The sequence below is a fragment of the Myotis yumanensis genome, unplaced genomic scaffold (assembly GCF_028538775.1).
Source record: "Myotis yumanensis isolate MYYU_CA2020_CCGP unplaced genomic scaffold, mMyoYum1.0.hap1 SCAF_16, whole genome shotgun sequence".
Taxonomy (NCBI): domain Eukaryota; kingdom Metazoa; phylum Chordata; class Mammalia; order Chiroptera; family Vespertilionidae; genus Myotis; species Myotis yumanensis.
In genome coordinates, this window is record NW_027223767.1 from 11,814,285 (window position 1) to 11,833,124 (window position 18,840).

The following is an 18,840-nucleotide window of genomic DNA, read 5'->3' on the forward strand; positions in this document are numbered from 1 at the left end:
CAAGTGCTTTTCTTTATGCTTCTTAGTCTTGAGTGTGCGCACTAATTTCTGTCTTTAGATTGAGTCTCTACTAGAAACAATACCGTTAGTTCTGAGTGAAATCTATTATGAAGAACATTTTGATTTTGAAAATTTCTTGCTTAGAGGCTTGTTCTTTTCATCAGAAGCAGCATGCCGTTTTGCTTTAAATTTGTTTTCTAGATGAACTTTAGTAATTACTCTTTTATCATGACATTGAATCGCACATTTCTGAAGCCTATAACCTCAGGGTTTCATATGCCAGGTACTAGGTGGAATTATATTAATGCTTTTTCAACACATGGAAGCCTGGCCTTGTGCCATATATTAAATTTTGAATCTGGGGCTGCAGCTTTAAATTTCAAATCTGTTAAAATGTTATGGCCATATGTGTTTTAACCTAAAGGTCTGCTTATATTTTATAAAATTAGAATTTTCTGTCTGTGGCATGTCTTCCCAGCTCTCAGATGCCACCTCTTTAGCTCCGCAGAGCAGAGCAGTGAACACACTGCGAACCGGAGCACTTGCTGCCCCGGGGATGAGGGGCGGGCAGAGCCGAGCCAGGGCCTCAGGCAGAATGGGCCATCCATCCTTGGTCGGAACCTTTCCTAGCATGGGAATGGTCTTGATTTGTCTGTCTCCCCCAAACATAATGCTACAAAGCTCATATAAAGCAAGAAAGGGTATCGCGTTATGGAAATCAACTATTATTATAAAGAAACCGTCACAAGTTTCTATTCTAAATAGAACAGAATAGAAATAAAGGAATAGTCACAGATACTAAGATTTTTAGATGTCTTCCTTAAAAATGTAAGAAATTCTCACATCCAGAGCTGTACTATACCTCTGAAGGCCTATGGTGCCTTTCAGCTCTCTTAGCTGCAGACCAGACCATTCAGACAAATTGGAGGGTTAATGAAATGATCATCATCCTATAGGATATTTAAAGAAGGAACCACTAGACCAGAAACCAGCTTTTGTCCTTTTAATAGGTACTTAGATCCCTACTTAAACGAAGTACAGATTTAGGTTTTCCAGCCCTCTATGGAAAACATAAGTCATGGTTGTTTGCATTTTGTTTCGATGTCATTTTAAACTACCGAGTGGATCCCTGTTGTATGTGAGTAGCATGCCTCCCCCCAGATTTAACTTTGGGTCAAATCAATCCCCGGGTAGCAAGTTCTCCCAAAGAAGGCAACCGCTTCTCTAGGCCGCGCTTCGCTGTCGTCATTGATTTGCATGTCTTCCTGCATGGATTTCCTGTGCACCGCATCGTCAAGGCTGCTTTTCCCAAGTTATTTCATAATAGTCTAGTCGAGGAGTAGCTGCGATTATGTTTTTAGAAACATGAGAACACTGGTTCTCTATTAATTTTTCTTCCCCAGCACACTTAAGGGATATGAGCTACTCGTGAGTAGTAGGGAATGCACACACCCTGGAGAGGGTCCTAGCAAGTAATTACTTCTCAGTCCACACTCCCTTCCCCCTCCGGGGGTGCCCCTAGTTGTGATTTCCATGCCCCATTTTGAGGGTGACTGCCATAAAGTAACCATTATAATGTTGAAAGTCTAGACTTCTCAAGTCAGTGTTTCTTTTGGCTTGATATCACTGGTTTGTTAATTTACATTGATGAACTTCATAGGCAAAACTTAAGTTCCCAGGAACCATTTGTATAAATTTCTAGCATATTATCATTAGTATGATTTCTAAGCTCCTGATTTTGTGAGTCTATTATTATTTGTCTATTTGCTTATTCTTAAAAATCAGCTTTATTTATTGAGGTTTAACGCATGTACCATAGCATTCACTCATTTAAAGCATACTGTTCAATTTTTTAAAGGATATATAATTATCACTGCAGTTAATTTTAGAACATTTTCATCGCTCCAAAATGAAGCTCCAGCTCCGTACCTATTCGGAGTCACCTTCCATTTCCACCCAGTCCCTGGAAATCACTAAAATACTTTGTCTCAAAGAATTTGCCTGTTCTGGATATTTTATATGAATGGAATCCTATAATATGTGGTTCTCTGTGACTGTTCTTTCACATAATGTTTTCCAGGTTCATTCGTGCTGTAGCATGTACAAATATTCCAGTCCTTTTTATGGCTGAATAAAATTCCGTGATATTAAATATGGCGCATTTCGTTAATCCATTCATCAGTTGATGGAGATTGGGGTTGTTTCCATTTGGGGGCCATGACGAATATGCTGCACTGAGCATTTGCAGACAAGTTTTGTGTGGACATAGGTTTTCAGTTCTCTTGGGTGTATGCCTAGAGTGGAATTGGTGAGTTGTGGTAACTTTCTGTTTAACATTCTGAGGAACTGCCAAACTATTTTTCAGAGTGACTATACCATTTTTGTACATTTTCACCAGCAGTTTAGGAGGGTGCCAGTTTCTCTATCCTCACCAACACTGTCAATGTCTTTATTGTAGCCATTCTGGCAGAGCAAAGTGATCTGTCCTTTTTATATATGCCTTTGAAACTACGGAAACATGAACAAATACATGACATCAATTTTTAAAATTGAGCTCACAATATTTAAATAAACGTCAAACATTTGCCTATAAACTTTTGATAGAGTTTTTATAATAAAATTACATCTTATTTGGCTTTGCCCCCCAGCCAACTGAAAGTACAGTTTCCACCCCCTCTTCCCTCGTCATCGGTCGCTGTCATAGGCCTCAGAGCCTCCACGGTGTTCAGTGCCACACCAGAGGCGGAGCTCAGCTCAATTTCAGAGAAGGTTTAAAACAACCAGTTTCTAAAACTTGACCATTCCCTAAGGGCGATCCATCCAGCCCGCTCACCTGCCCCAAAGCCAGGCAGCATCTCAGGCTACCATTATATTTACTGGTCTAAACGGCCTTGAACTATAGGACACAAGGTGATAGCAAGTACAGAAATTAGACCTGCCAGCTGTGATTAGAGTCTGTTTCTCAACATTGTGACTAGCTGCTGCCACCTCGTTTCGTCCCTCCTCCTATGGTCAGTGCGACACCACGCCTCTGCCCTCTCAGCCTGCAGGTGCAGGGTGATCTCAGCCTGAGCCCCCTTGTTGGCTGAACTGAAATTTTGAAAGGGGGATATAGTTTTACCGATTTAAAGTCATCCTCTATCTATCATATAGCAAGTGTATATTATACACTATGTAATAAACAGGGTTTTCATCACCATTGGTAAATCTTTAAACCATACAATTCTAAATACTTAGAATTTAAAAAATAATGTCAATAGCTAATGCGGCTGTTTTCCACATTCCCAAAAACTCCACTTCTCCTTATATTGGATAGAAATAGGGGCCACTGCCCATCCAGTTCTAGCAGAAGGGGTAACAGCTAGTCACTGCCCCGATGGTTTACCAGTGGCTTTGACATTTGGTTGAGAGATCTTGGCACTGTTTAAATATGAAATTGCTCAACACAGAAATGATCAAATTTAGTGGTAACTTCTTAATGTAAGACCATTTTTGTATGTTTCGTGTCACGTTTTTTGTGATTCATTGATGAGTTTTTGAGGTCTTTGCCCGGACTCACTGAAGCCACAAATCCATCAGGTCAGAAGTAATACCACAAGGCTATTACGGTAGACATGGAAGAGGGACATGGAAGTGCCAATGTCTACAGCTACTTCCGTGACTTTGGGGACCCTTACCCAAATCTTGTTACCACCTTTAGCTCACCACCATCCCTTCCCCAAATACTATTAGAATGTTCTAGGATCTCTGATTATACATTTACTCGGGAAATAGTCCCGGTGCATCATTTTGACTCGTTACTGACTGAGCTAGGTGCAGGGAATACAGTCAATGACTGTAAGCCAGCCATTTTCAGCCGGTGTGCCACAAGAATGTTTACAACATGCAATACCTGACTATATAAGTCAGGGGCTCTGAACTCTTTTCCCTTAGGTTATCAAATTTAAAAAGTGACAACAGCCAACAGAACAATAGTGGTCCATTGTGAATGAATCAGAATTATACTTTTTGTTTTTGTTCAGGTCAGGGGAAAAATCCATGTTTTTTGGTGTACTGCAGGATTTTGGTAATTAGTGTATATGTGCATGAGATGAAAAAGGTTGAAAATTGCTGCTATAAGCCAGCAGGAGAGAATCTCTCTCTCTCTCTCACACACACACACACACACACACACAAGAAAGGAAAAGAATCAATAAACTTAATCCAAAGAATTCTTGTAGCCATGCCTAGGAAATATTAAAATGAAATATGCAACACTTGTATTACCTCCCAAGTTAGGAAAACATTTTAAAGGTGCATTACTTCTTAAAGTATTTTCATTACGGTTTTATTTGGCAGAATAGTGTGTAATTTTGAGGAATCTATTCTAATTCCTTGATCTAACAGATGTTCGGTGTTGTAAAGGTAATGCCTCACTTATAAAAAGCTGGTTTTTTCTAACAGTTTCTACATTCTGGTTACATGTTCTGAGTGAGGTCAAAGGATTCTAGAGCCCAAACAACTACTGCAGAGCCAGCATATGAGGGCTTTTGTAGGATGTTAGCCCTGGGCACACTGCTAGACGTGACCTCAGGAGAAGGGCACTCTGTTATTCACAGAATGATACTAACAATATTTTAAAATATATTTTAATTGATTTCAAAGAGGAAGGGAAAGGGAGATAGAAACATCAATGATGAGAGAGAATCTTTGATCAGCTGCCTCCTGCATGCCCCCTACTGGGGATCAAGCTCACAACCTGGGCATGTGCTCTGACCAGGAATAGAACCGTGACCTTCTGGTTCATAGGTTGACGCTCACCCACTGAGCCACACAGGCCAGGCAGATACTAACATTTTTAATGATGACTCTCAGTCATTAAAATTGGCTCAGGATGCCATGTTTAAGAAATTTTGGTAGCATATAATATTTAGAAAGGTTTACATCAGAAATAATCTGGTGTTTTGAAGTTAATAAACTAGATGATTCACTGTACAAAGAGCATATCATCTAGTGCCAAGAAAGTATTTCAGTACTTGGTAGCATGAAATTCATGCAGCTTGGGGTTCTGACAAGGACTGGTTCCTGACTGGTCTCAATGGGACACAATCGTAGACTGGAATTAGCACCTGTAAAAGTCTGAACAATCCAGATAAGTGCTGCAGAGTAGACATAAGGAGCATATTTCCTCACTGTGTCGTGTGCCTCAGAAAAACGTCCTCACCCTTTCGGCTGAGTACAGGAGTCTATTTGGCATATATTTGTTCCTGGTTTTGGATTTGATTATTGTATACTTAGTCACATAGCAACTGACCATTACGTAACAAATCTTATGTGAGGTTCCTTATATTCCTTTTTTCCCTTGCAGCGGTTCTCAACCTGTGGGTCACGACCCCTGAAAATACATCCTGCATATCAGATATTTACATTACAATTCATAACAGTAGCAAAATTACAGTTATGAAGTAGCAACGAAAATAATTTTATGGTTGGGAACCACCACAACATGAGGAACTGTATTAAAGGGTCCCGGCATTAGGAAGGTTGAGAACCACTGCTTAGAGAATCACATTTGCTAGTGGTTGTTTGTTTTTTATTGATTTTTGGAGAGGAAGGAAGAGAGAGAGAAACAGCAGTGTAAGAGAGATACATCAATCGGTTGTCTCCGGTACAAACCTGCAACCTAGGTATGTGCCCTGACGAGGAATCGAACCTGTGACCTTCTGGTGCATGGGATGACGCTCCAACTAACTGAGCAACACAGGTCAGGGCTGCTAGTGGTTTTTAGTCCTTTCTTAGGTCTAGAGTGCTTGTGGGTATTTTAAAATATAGGGGTGAGATTTGTGTTTGGAAAAAGCAGAGTTACTGAAATCATACAATATAATTCTGAAATTACATTCCAGGAACAAGCATAAAAACTTTCTAGAGTTTTTATGGTCAGAAATGACATTATGCTTTCTCATACAGCTTTCTATTGTGTTTCATGATAAAACACATATTAATATACTCACATCTTTTTGTAAAATCTGTTTTATTTGCATATATGAGTAAAACATATCCAAAAACCCCACATACATTATATCAAATACTCTATACTTAAGTCTTTTACATTTGAGCAAGAAGTCAATAGTATCACCATCTCTGATCATGGAGATGGATGAGGATATTGCCTGGTCTACATTATTAAAATATTATGTGAATATTGGGAAAAATGGCAAGCTTTATACCAGTAATTATAACATGTAAGTAAAATATTGGGAAAATGGCAAGCTTTATACCAGTAATTATAACATGTAAGTATTAATATGTTCTTAATTGAAGTGTCCTGCTAAATTTTATTTTATGAAAACCAGTTACTTTGTTTTATTTTCAGAATTCTCTGCCTAATTTATGTGCCCTGTCCTTAAATGTGTCTTCTCTGACCACTGTGACATTTTCTTCTTTATAGATGCTAACTCTTTTCCTTCAGTAGAGCCTCTTATGACCTAGAATAAGAAGCCAACAAAGGTTGCTGATGACAAACTAGATGAGAGGACTGAGGGAAAGAGGCAGTTTTTTGTTTTATTTTGTTTTTCCCCCTGAGGACTGGAATAAAGACACTAGATTAACACACATCTGCTTTTATTTGTGTGTATGTGTGTATACATGTGTGTATGTAAATGTCTTTTAGGGGGAACTTGAACGGCAACTTTTGCAAGCCAATCCAATTCTGGAATCGTTTGGAAATGCGAAGACTGTGAAAAATGATAACTCATCTCGTTTTGTAAGTTGAAAGTATCAGAAACTTAATTCCTCAGATTTCTAGTTAAGTGTCTATTATGATTCATTATACAGCACTGTATAGATTTTCGGAAGAGGCTAATCAATATAATATAGAATAGTACTATCAATAGAAATAAAATGCAGGTAACCTGTAATTTAAATTTTTCTAGTAGGCACAATTAAAAAAAGCAATTGAAAAATTGTGAAATTAATTGTAATCATATACTACATAAATAGATTAATTACATATTATTATATGGATATATAATTCTGTAACTTCTCTGAACTTATTTTTTCATCTTTGATTGGGGATGATATGTAATACCTGTTAGGGGGTTGGTATGGAGACTTAAAGATGCGTGTTTGCTATTTAACACAGCACTGGGCATAATAAATGCTCAACGCATAAGGTTGGTATTCAATATAGTAAATTATCCTTCTCATATCTTGCTGTTCCCATGTCATGGACTTCAGAATAAGTTGTCATTACTATTATTTCTCTTTAAAAATTCTTCCGTTCACCTCTCTTGATTCATTAAAAGCTTTACTTTCTCCCTCAGTTGGATCAACTGTAACAGTTCACCTGAGGATATTATCGTAAGTGGTAGCCAAATTAGTATTAGTATGAGGATCCTGTCCTCCCCATTCCACCTGCTCAGAGTCAAGACTTTCATGGCAGATCATCTCTGAACCCATATTCAACAAAGTGGGTGTTCCTTCAGCAAATCTTTTGCCCTGGATTATAGTCATCAAGAGTCTGTAACCCTTTCCACAGTCATTTTGGAGAGGGTCTTCGGTTCCATTATATTTCTACTTCAGTGGTTGGAGTTAATTGTTTCTTCTCCCTCTTCCGATATTAGACGTGTTGTAAAAGTCAAGAAGGCCAGGATAAGTGAGGCTTCAATTCAATGGCTAATTTGGGGGAATCTGAAAACATTGTCACATACTTTTTTATTCTGGGAATGTAAAGCCATGGTCTGCATGTTAATTTTCTGGTGACATGGTCTCTGCGATCAGTGGAAATAATCAGACTCAGGGTCACAGAGGACCTGGTAAACACGAAGGCAGCCAGCCAGGTGGCCCTCCGAGTTTGCTAGGGCTGCCATAACAGACTGCCACCAACTCGGCGGCTGAAACCACAGGAATTAACTGCCGCACAGTTGGAGGCTAGATTCTGAGATGAAGGGGTTGGCAGGGTTGGTTTCTTCTGAGACCTCTCTCCTTGGCTTGTAGATGGCCGCCTTCTCCATGTCTTCACATGGTCTTCCCTCTGTGTGTGTCTGTGGCCTATTTTTCTCTTAAAGGACACCCATCATTTGGGATTAGGACCCTCCTGGTGACCTCATTTGAACTTAATTACCTCGGTAAAAACCCAGTCTCCAAGTATCATGTTCTGAGGTGCTGGGAGTTAGGACTTTGGCATATGAACTGGGGGGATGGCACAGTTTAGCCCATAACACCACCAGATATTTTAAGTACAAGAGGCTTCCAAGTTAAGTAAGAAATAAGCATCTATTTGCTTAGAATATTGTTTATTCCGAATCACTTAATCCGCATTCACTTAGTAATTATTTTATTTGTTTACGTACAAAGTGGGACAAGAAATGTGCCTATGGCAGTAGGAAGCCTGGCTGAGACTTGGCTATACAAGACATCTGGGGAAACTGAACTTTGTTTGCAGAGTTTCTGTCATTCCATGGATCATCACCATTGACCCTGAGCCACAATTAAATCTTAAATTCTTCCTACTGAAAGCCCTGTGTTTAGTGGCTGTATCATGGGATAGAAGACACTGAGCTACCAACTTAGGTATGCGATCTCTGAAGATTTTCAAGGACTTCTTAGTGGAAAATATTTTATTTTACCACATAAATCCAGTTACCCGTCTGTTCTGATGTTCTCCCTTAAACCACACTTTAAATTCAGGAGAAACAGTTTTGAGCCCATTTGTCTTATTTTTGCTTAGAAAAGATAAATTGCTACGAATCAGTCATTTGTGTCCTTGATAAACAATGTAGTGATTCTGTTACTAAGCAGTAAGGGTTCGTATACTTGCCAGGGTTTTTGTGTTTGAGACAGAAGTACAGTTCTGTATTGGTGACCTATTGCTATGTAACAAGTTGCCCTAAAACCTAGTGGCTTAAAACATTGATTATTTCATCATTTCTGTGTGGTGGGTGGCTCTAGCTCAGGATCTCTCATGAGGTTGTCATTAAGATGTTCTTGGCTAGAGCTGCAGTCATCTGAAGACTTGAGGCTGGAGGATCTTCTTCCAAGCTTACTGTCAGGAGGCCTCACTTCCTCCTGGTGGCTGCTTGGAGGCCCTCGTTCCCCACCTCAAAGGCCTCTCCATAGAGTTGCTTGCTCCTGACTTGGCAGCTGGCATCCCCCCAGAGCAAGGGATCCAAGAAAGAGCAAGACAGAAGCCACACGGTGTTTTTTATGACCCCACCTTGGAAGTCACATACCATCCCTTTGATATATTTTATTGGTCACACATAATGACGTATCAAAAGGTGGGGATTGTTGAACTCATCTTGGAAATTGGCTGCCACAAATCATTAATAAAATAATCATGCTGACGTGTGGGTTATAAGCTGTAATTTGCATTACTTTAGACCAGTGCTTCTCAATTAGGGTGCCCCCAGGGGACATTTGGCCGTGTCTGGAGACAGTTTTGGTTGTTCAGCTTGGGCGATGGGTAGTGATGTGCCGCTGGCATCTGGTGGGTAGAGGCCAGGGATGCTGCTAAACACCCTGCAGTGTACAGGACAGTCAACGAATCATCCAGCCCCAGTGTCAGTTATGTTGAGGTTGAGAAACACTGTTCTAGCTTGTTCCTTACTTTTTGAAATTAATTTGCAAAGTAAATACTATACATGAGTCTCATTATTTATACAATGTTTAATAATTCTGGTAGGAACTTATAAATTCTACTGGTAGGAAGAATGCCTTAGATTGTTTGCTAGCAAGATTGATTCTAGCAGGAATCCGCCATCCAATCTAAATTCTCAGCAAACCCTGTTTCAGCTGATATTCCACCTTCCAAAGTGCTTGTGTTACTGTATAATAATCTTTATGCTTAATCTAATACATTAAAAGCTAATCATTTTAGAAAAAATATTTTGATGAAAGCAATACTCTTAGACATAGCTATTCATTCAAACAAGAAACAAAAGTATCTTTAATTACTGGCTTTTGGCTTTTTTATTTTTATTTTCATTTTTATTTTTTAAATATTTTTTATTGATATCGGAGAGGAAGGGAGAGGAGGAGAAAGAGAGAAACATCAATGATAAGAGAGAATCATTGATCAGCTGCCTCCTGCACGCCCCACACTGGAGATCGAGCCCACAACCAGGCATGTGCCCTGACTGGGAATCGAACCGTGACCTCCTGGTTCATAGGTTGATGCTCAACCACTGAGCCACGCTGGCTAGGCTGAGCTTTATTTTAGAAAGTCAACTTTACAGTCTGTTCAATGCTGCTCTGCCGGGGAGGGTTGGGGAGGGGGGGCGGGCGGTAAGAGATCAACTGAAGGACTTGTATGCATGCATATAAGCATAACCAATGGACACAAGACACTGGGGGGTAGGGGAGGCTGGGGGAATGTCAAGGGAGAAAAAAAAAGGAGACATATATAATACTCTTTGTAATACTTTAAGCAATAAAACAAAATTTAAAAAAATAAAAACAATACAAACCAAAAAAAAAAAAAAAACTACTGTACAAACCAACAATCCTAATTCTGGGTATATATCCAAGGAAATGAAATTACTATCTCAAACATAACAAATGATCAAGCACAGTCCACCCCTTTATTTTCTCAGCAATTTTATGCACCACTGTTAGCCACATTTAACTCCTGAATAAAGACAATAGCAACATAAAAAAAAGTCAACTTTATATTGATAGGTATAGTATCTTTTTAAAAGAAATAGTTTATTAGCTAGCTACTACTATCATAAGGCATTACACAATACTGTAAGTAGTTGATTTTAGTGGTTCCATAAAATAGCAAAGTGGTTAGTTCCATTGATTGATTCATGTTCAGTTCAAACATCCCGTTAGCAGTTGTCTGTGGGTGTTGCCAACACTGGTTCTCATGGGTTTAGAGAGTAGCCAGTATTGGCTCATTTTTAAAGTAAATTTTATATAATTTATATTTTTTGTTGTGTAGTTAATTATTAAGTACCTATTCTCTGCTAGGCACTGTGCTGCTTACCTGTTATCTTCATTTGGATGTCTAATAGATTTCTCAAATTTAACATATTCCAGATGTAATTTCATCTTTTCTGTTCAAAATCTAAGTCTTAGGTCAGTATATGGTATCATCAAATCATCCACCTGCTTAAGCATAAAATAAAATAAAAACAACCAAAAAAAAAACCTAGAGAAACAAAATATCTATGAAACATCCTGGATTCAGCTTTTTTTTTTCATGGCCCAAGTCCAGGTCAGGAGTAAACCCTATTGGTTATTTCCAGCATGTATTTCAGATCTGTCCACATTTCTCTTCTGTCTCATTTAAACACCTAGTTAGTCTAACACCCTGTCTCAGGAATTTCCTCTGTTGTCTATCAGTGTCCTATTGATTTCCCTCATAGCATTAATCACAACGTATAGTTAATTACTCTGCTTACTTATGGTCTCTCCTGCTAGAATGTAAGCTCTCTGACAGTAGGGACCTCATCTACCTTGTTCTCTGGCTCCTTAGTCTCTGGCTGTGCCTTTCACATGTAAGTACATAGGAGGTGTGTGATCCCTTTATTGAAAGGTGGTTGCCTACTAAGTGCTAAACACACTCTAAGCCCTGGGAATATATCAGTGGACAAAAACAAAGTCCCTGGACAAAGCCTCAGAGAGCTCACCTTCTTTTGGGTTTAACTTTAATATACTTTCAAAGACACGCCACAACGTACAGTTGAGCTCAGGGAGCGAATGGCGTGTGCTAGACCCCCTGAGAGTGTGCCTGCCCCAGTTTCTGAAGGATGAGAAGAAGATACATGGGAGGCGGTGGCTCCGTGGACGGGCCAGGCCTTGGGTTGGTATTAGTGTTGTACCTCATACTGGAAGAGCGATGTGATACTAAAAAATGAGTTGGGTGTACAGTGGAATTTCATGTAGTCAGTATTTACAAACCACATGCTCACAGTGAAAAATATTTGAAACTGTAAACTCCATAAGCTTTAGAATCCTTTTGTTTCCATTTCTTTGATCTGAAATAGACAAGTAATTTCCTGAAGAATATCTTTTCTTTCAAAGATGCTAACATATGGTTTGTGTTAAAGGGGATTCTTTAGAAGAGCATTACCCTTGTGAAAATAATCGTTCACAGTTACTCCAGTTCGCTGTTTATGGAGAAGTAAAATGTGTTCCAGATGGGGGAGGTTTTACGTAAAATGAATCTCTTGTAATGAAACTTTAAAAACAGGGATTTCAATTTCAAAATGATCGTATCAGCAGATACATCTTCCCTCAGAAAGTTTTAGTAGGAAGCACTTTCTGTATTTGCTCAAATCGTTTTTTTCCCCAAACTTATTTAACACGTTAAGCGCCCAGCTTGTTTTGTCTTCTGGACGGAAAGTATAGTGTCAGTCACTGGTGACTGACTGGGCGCTTAACGTGTTAAGCCAGTTTGGCAATTCCCCAGTTGATGTACCTTTTGGTAATCTGCTTCCAGTAGTTACAGATAGATAAAGACTCTGGGTATGCGCCCTCCCACCAGGCTAGCAGGTTACAATGAAAGCAAGCCAGAGCCTGCGCCCTTGCAGAAATAGTGAAGGCAGCCCCTGCTGTCTGTCTTTACTCCTCGCACCTACCTGACCCTAAAGATGTACTGAGGCAGATGTGACGGTCAGAGACAGAACATGGTCTGAACCAGGCCACCAGCTTCTTCAAATAAGTGGCTGCACAGAGTCGTTTACCATAGAGTCTTCTTTCTTTTTCCATTTTAAGTTTCTAATGAAAGTTGTGTATAAGATTACTTTATTCCTGCATCTTCTCAATTGTTTCTTCCTTATACTTGCTCTTCGCCTTTCCTACTTGGCGAGATTTGGCTTTACGTTCAGGGTCTTTTTGCGGCCTTTGTCCAGCTTTAATCTTGGTAACCAATGTGTTGGGGGTAAATACACACATGGAAGTTGTACTGTTCACCTTCTTCGCTGCACTCGTTTAGTGTCGCTGGCATAGTTCTTCCTGTAAACCTGGACGACTGTTAATTTGCTGCCCTTTGTAATATCCTTGAGCAGCCTGAACCTCATTGTCCTTGCGGTGGGCATGGATCGAACGTTGTACTCCTGTCTCAGCTTTTTGGAAAGAGGAGACATAATCTTGCTGCGAACATGGGAAAGTGCATCGAAATGCCTTTTACGGATCTGGTCAGAAGTCAGAGTGATTAAACTTCATTTTGACCGCTGGCACTTCTGCGGGGACCACCACTAGAGTCTCAAATACCTTGTTCACACCAGAGTGGGGGATTATCTGTGTATTTCCAATCGGTCCATGTCTCCTAATGCCACTCATTTTATCCCAGGAATTTCTAATATCCATGATTCTAAGTAACAAGGCTGCTTAGTTTACATGCGGCACAGTGATGGCGAACCTATGACACACGTGTCAGAGGTGACACGCGAACTCATTTTTTTGGTTGATTTTTCTTTGTTAAATGGCATTTAAATATATAAAATAAATATCAAAAATATAAGTCTTTGTTTTACTATGGTTGCAAATATCAAAAAATTTCTATATGTGACACGGCACCAGAGTTAAGTTAGGGTTTTTCAAAATGCTGACACGCTGAGCTCAAAAGGTTCGCCATCACTGGCTAGAATAACTAAGCATGTAAAATAGCCATCTGGCTTGTAGGTCAAATCGTAGCTTAATTACTCCTCGAATGGGTTTTCCCGCTTAGGTTCAATAGCGGTCTCTAGAGGAGGGGCGAGGAACCTTTCTTCTGCCCAGGGCCATGTGGATATTATAACATCATTCGAGGGCCATACAGCATTACCAACATTAGCTGCTATATTCGGTCATTTTATTAACTCACCCCTAATGCCTTGGCAGGGCCAGAGCAAATGATTTCTCGGGTCTTATAAGGCCCGAGGTTCCCCACCCCTCCTCTAGAGCAGGGGTCCTCAAACTACGGCCCCCGGGCCACATGCAAATACAAATATTGTATTTGTTCCCGTTTTGTTTTTTTACTTCAAAATAAGATATGTGCAGTGTGCATAGGCATTTGTTCATAGTTTTTTTTTAAACTATAGTCCGGCCCTCCAATGGTCTGAGGGACAGTGAACTGGCCCCCTGTTTAAAAAGTTTGAGGACCCCTGCTCTAGAGTGTAGATTTTTAGTGGAGTAACTAACACACATACATAGCACACTGTACTGACGTGTCTTAAAGTAAATTACAGATTTTATAACAACTTTAAATATCAAGTTAGGAAGGGGAAAATATTTTCAAATGAAACAAACCTGTACCCCTGTAGTAAATTGCTAACCATCTAGGTGTAATTACTACAGATATATTGTAAACAGCAGAGAAAGATCTAGAAAATCAATGTCGATTCACAAGGAATAACATTTTTTAAATAAAACATTTTTCTTATTACTTTCTTGATAATATCAAAATATCCAAGTTGTCCAATTGCACCTTTTAAGTGAAAATGTACGAGAGGGGATTTTAGTCTTTGCTGCCCAGAGCTCGTGCAAGAAGTGTGGGGTCTCGGTGGTTCTTGGATTGGTATTGAACATGTATATGGCATTAAAGCGCATGCTCTATAATCCATACGTAATGTACTGGTCATATTTTGAGGGGTTTTCTTTGCTTTTGTTTTTATTGGTGAAATTCGGGTTCAATATTCTGAGTGCCATAATCTGACATGGAAATCAAATATGGAGTGGGCATTTTTACAAGTTTCTTCACATAATGTTTTAAAGATTAGAGGACCACTTGAAAGTAAAATTCTTTTCCACTTTAGTCTAGATTTGTATTTTAATAAAAATGTTAACTCTGAAAGTATTTATTACTGTGAGAAAAAGACTTTTTAACTTAACAGATTTTATTCCGTCCCCTTCCTCCTCCTCCCCCCAAGACTGAAGTGATTTCATATTTCATGGCCTGCTGCTTGCCTAGTTTTTCAGGATATCCAGCATTAAGGAGAATCTGTGAATCCTGGGCTGTTGGGGGATGTGCAGGGAAGTAGTTCTCTTTGGTTCTGAAATTTCACTTTGTCATGTTGGCAACATGTGTGGGTAGATCTTGTAATACAGCTGAATGTGAATGTCACTTAGCATAGAGAGTTGATAATTTTCAACTTTGTAAGGTTTTTGTTTTGTTAAAGTGTTTTCAAAATAGAATCAATGCTAGAGCTTTGGATTATAACCAGTATTTATTAGTGACTAAATATGTTTTCAGAGATACTAGTTTCTTTGGGGTGTGTATAAGAGAAGTCGGTGGACGGGGGTGGAGAGGAGGGGTGGAGGGACACCTAATCCACTCTGCCGCCTCCCCCCACAGCAGGCTTCTACTGCCCCATCTCTTTCCTCATTCTGTCCCTTTATTTCATTACTTTTTGCCTAACCATTTTTATTTAGCCAGAAGATTTCTCTGCGCTAGCTATACTGGCTAGAACAACTATGAACACCAGTTATGAGAAAGAAAGGGAACTAATTTGACCAGGGAACTGATGAGACAATTACTAGTAAATGTTGTATGTTGTGGTTTTGTTTATCCAATTAAGGGACCACATGCCTAAATTATTTTGAGAAACTTCTTTTTAGGTTACCTGTTCAGAAGGCCAAAAACCTTTGTTTCTTCCATTTCTCCTTTACTTTCTTTCCTATTTTATAATTTTCTAAGAAGTAAGGGCAAAATAAGTTTACTAAATATACAGTGGGTAATTTTCTGTTTTATATTTTTAAGTTATTAGAGTTTAAAGTTATCAATATAACAATTTTACCTTATTTCCCAAGTTAAAAAAATACCTTATTTAATGAATATGAGCTTCTATTGGGGTGATCAAGAAAAAGAATAGGAAATAGCATAAGAAACTAAAAGCTTAAACAGCACGTTGATATAGACATAATAAAGAAGTTAAACAGACATGTTGAAATCTGAAAGTTTGTTTTTCTATGTAACGAGTTTTTTGAGTGAAATATTTTCTTCAGTGAGAATGACGTGATACCATATGATTTTGATTAAACTTTCTGCAGTGTTACAGTGAGAAGGTTGAGAAAGTATTTTCTTGAACAGTATGTTGGCAGCGTATTCTCTGCAGCTTTGAAGGAATAACATTGTCTTTTGACTACTGTCTCTAAAATAGCAATTTTTTATTAACTCGATGAGGTATTGTATAGATAATACAGCTGTTTAAAATTTGAACATCAGGACCCGATTTTAGTTTTTTTAGTTTCTTTCTTGAGGCATTCCAACTATTTATAAGGACTAATAATTTTTTAACTTTATTCCTTCTTAGGGTCTTCTGAAGAACAAAGACACAATTTCCCTTTTTTGGGGGGTTAAACAATAGATTTTAGATCTCTAAGGTAGCTTCAATTTTCTCACAGTTATGGAGGCTGGGAGTCTGAGATTCAGGTTCCGGCAGGTTGGTTTCTATGAGGACTCGATTCCTGACTTGCAAGCAGCTGCCCTCTCACTGTGTCCTCACACAGCCTTCCCTGGATGCCCAGAGAGCAGGCGCTAAGACGGTGGTTGGGAGGGCCAGGCTCTGCCCTGGGGGTTATAGGGGTCTGGTCATTGGCAATGGCCCTGGATATGGATGCCGGTGAAGAGCCCGGACGCTGTGAGATGGGGGCAGTGGGCAGAGGTCCGGCACTGGACAGGCATCCGGGAATCCAGACAGGGATGTGATGACAAGTGCAGGAAGGAGACCCCAAAATTTACTTATTTTAAAAATAAAATTCATTTTCTCTTATAATTATTATGTGAGTCCATTGGATAATTTTCTAGATCTAAGATACATTATATGGGGTATCAGTGATCATACTGCACTATCTTTCAAGAAGGTATGTCAGAAGACTAGAGACACCATCTTTGTGGTCTACTTTTAGCTTTTCAGGGAACATAATTGGAAAGTCAGAAGTTTGTGGGGTTTTTTAAAGACTAGTTTATTGGTTTTTACACAGGAAGAGAGAGAGAGAGAGAAACATTAACGTAAGAGCGAAACATCAGTGCTGAGAAAGAATCATCGCTCGGCTGTGTCCTGCACACCCCCTACCGGGGAAGGAGCCCACAACCCAGGCACGTGCCCTGACCAGAATCAAACCTGCTACCTTTCGGTGCATGAAACAATGCTCCAAATAACTGACCGGCCAATGCTTTTTCTTTTTTAAATCCTTACCTGAGGATATGTTCTTGTTGATTTGAGAGACCAAGAGGAAGAGAGAGAATGAGAGAAAAAACATTGATGTGACAGAGAAACATCAATCAGTTGCCTCCCTGAAGCGCCCCAAGCAGGCATTGAACCCACAACCTGGGTATGTGCCCTCACCTGGAATCAAACCCGAGCGTTTTGGTGTAAACGGGATGACACTCCAACCAACTGAGCTACACCGGCCAGGGCAAAGAGTCAGAAGTTTTCATTTTCTATCCATAATGTCAAAGAGAAGAAAAATAATAAGGGAAAGCATTTAAAAAACATTAGGTGAGCCGTGGCCGGTTTGGCTCAGTGGATAGATCGTCGTCCTGCGGACTGAAGGGTCCTGGGTTTGATTCCGGTCAGGGGCATGTACCTTGGTTGCGGGCACATCCCCAGTGGGAAGTGTGCAGGAGGCAGCTGATCCATGTTTCTCTCTCATCGATGTTTCTGACTCTCTATCTCTCTCCCTTCCTCTCTGTGAAAAATCAATAAAATATATTTTTAAAAAAACACACAAAACATTAGGTGAGTCTGAAGATGAATGCAGAGGGACAGGTAGCGCTATAGACTCTGATGATGACAGTGGAATCGATTCTGTAAGAACACGTTTCTGAGGACAGGAAGCATGGCGTTAGCATTCAGCAGGAAGGACTTCCTTACTCATTGTTTTGCAACAAGAACCTGGACCGTTGTTTTGTTAAATGGACATGTAACAGTATTCTTATGTGATGCTTATCCACCACAGTTTATCTGATGTGGTTTGTAAGTGGACCAATGCTGAAGGCAGATGTGTATATGAAAGTTATTGGAAGGAAAGAGATGATATAGAAATGAAATTCATTGGATTGGCCATTCTAATTGGTGATTGTAAATCTAACAATGAAAATATCTTACAGTTATGGAGCAAAAAAGTCCTTCCACTCTAATAAAATTATGAGCTGTCAAACGTTTCAAATATTCTTCAAGTATCGCATTCTGACAACACAAGGACAATAGTGAGAACCTATTGGCAGAAGAGAATATAGGTGCCACTTGGAACCGCTGTTAGCCCAGAATGTTGTCTCTCTTGAAAATAATGTCTCACACCTTAGGGGTTGAAATCAGATTGCAGTATATCGAGGATGACTCTTTGTAGTAGTTTTATTTTAAGAACTTAGAAATAAAGAAGGAGTTACACTTGAAGCCTACATAATTTTATTAACCAATATCATCCCATAAATATAATTTTTTAGAGAAAAAAGACTCATAGAACCTCCCTTTAAATTACCAGTTAGCTTGCAGCAAACTAATATACTTGATAAACCGTAATCAGCTTGAATGGCATTCTTCTCTGCGATGCCTTCCTGTGTGTGCCCATCCCACCTCGTCCTTTGGAAGCACCCGCACCACTGTGCTCACGTGTTGAAAGAACACAGCCTCACAGTTTGACTAAGTTTGGGGGCGTTAGGTCAGCATCTCTCAATGTCACAAATATATTATATTTATATGGTTATATGTATAAAACTTGTGCTTATATGACATCACGAGACCCTATCTCAAAAGAGAAAATGTTTCTCCCATTTAAGAAAAAATGCAAACAAAACTTTTTTTTCTCTCCCATAATACAAAACTAACCAAAAACCCCACATAAATTGTCATTTTTGGTTTTGTGCCTCTTAATAAGTTCTTTATAAAAGAAAATGCTAAATGCTTACTACCCATTGTTAAGCAGCCTCGTAAA

The 18,840-nt window shown here is 39.4% G+C and overlaps 1 protein-coding gene across 4 annotated transcripts in view; it reads left to right on the top strand.

Moving 5' to 3' along the window:
* Positions 1–18,840, top strand: part of MYH10 (myosin heavy chain 10) — a 140,314-nt gene that overhangs the window by 47,978 nt on the left and 73,496 nt on the right. For all 4 annotated transcript variants that reach the window (XM_070395551.1, XM_070395552.1, XM_070395553.1 and 1 more), the window contains one exon: positions 6,650–6,742. In XM_070395551.1, the coding sequence (XP_070251652.1) occupies positions 6,650–6,742 (93 nt within the window). The remainder of the gene's footprint in view (positions 1–6,649; positions 6,743–18,840) is intronic.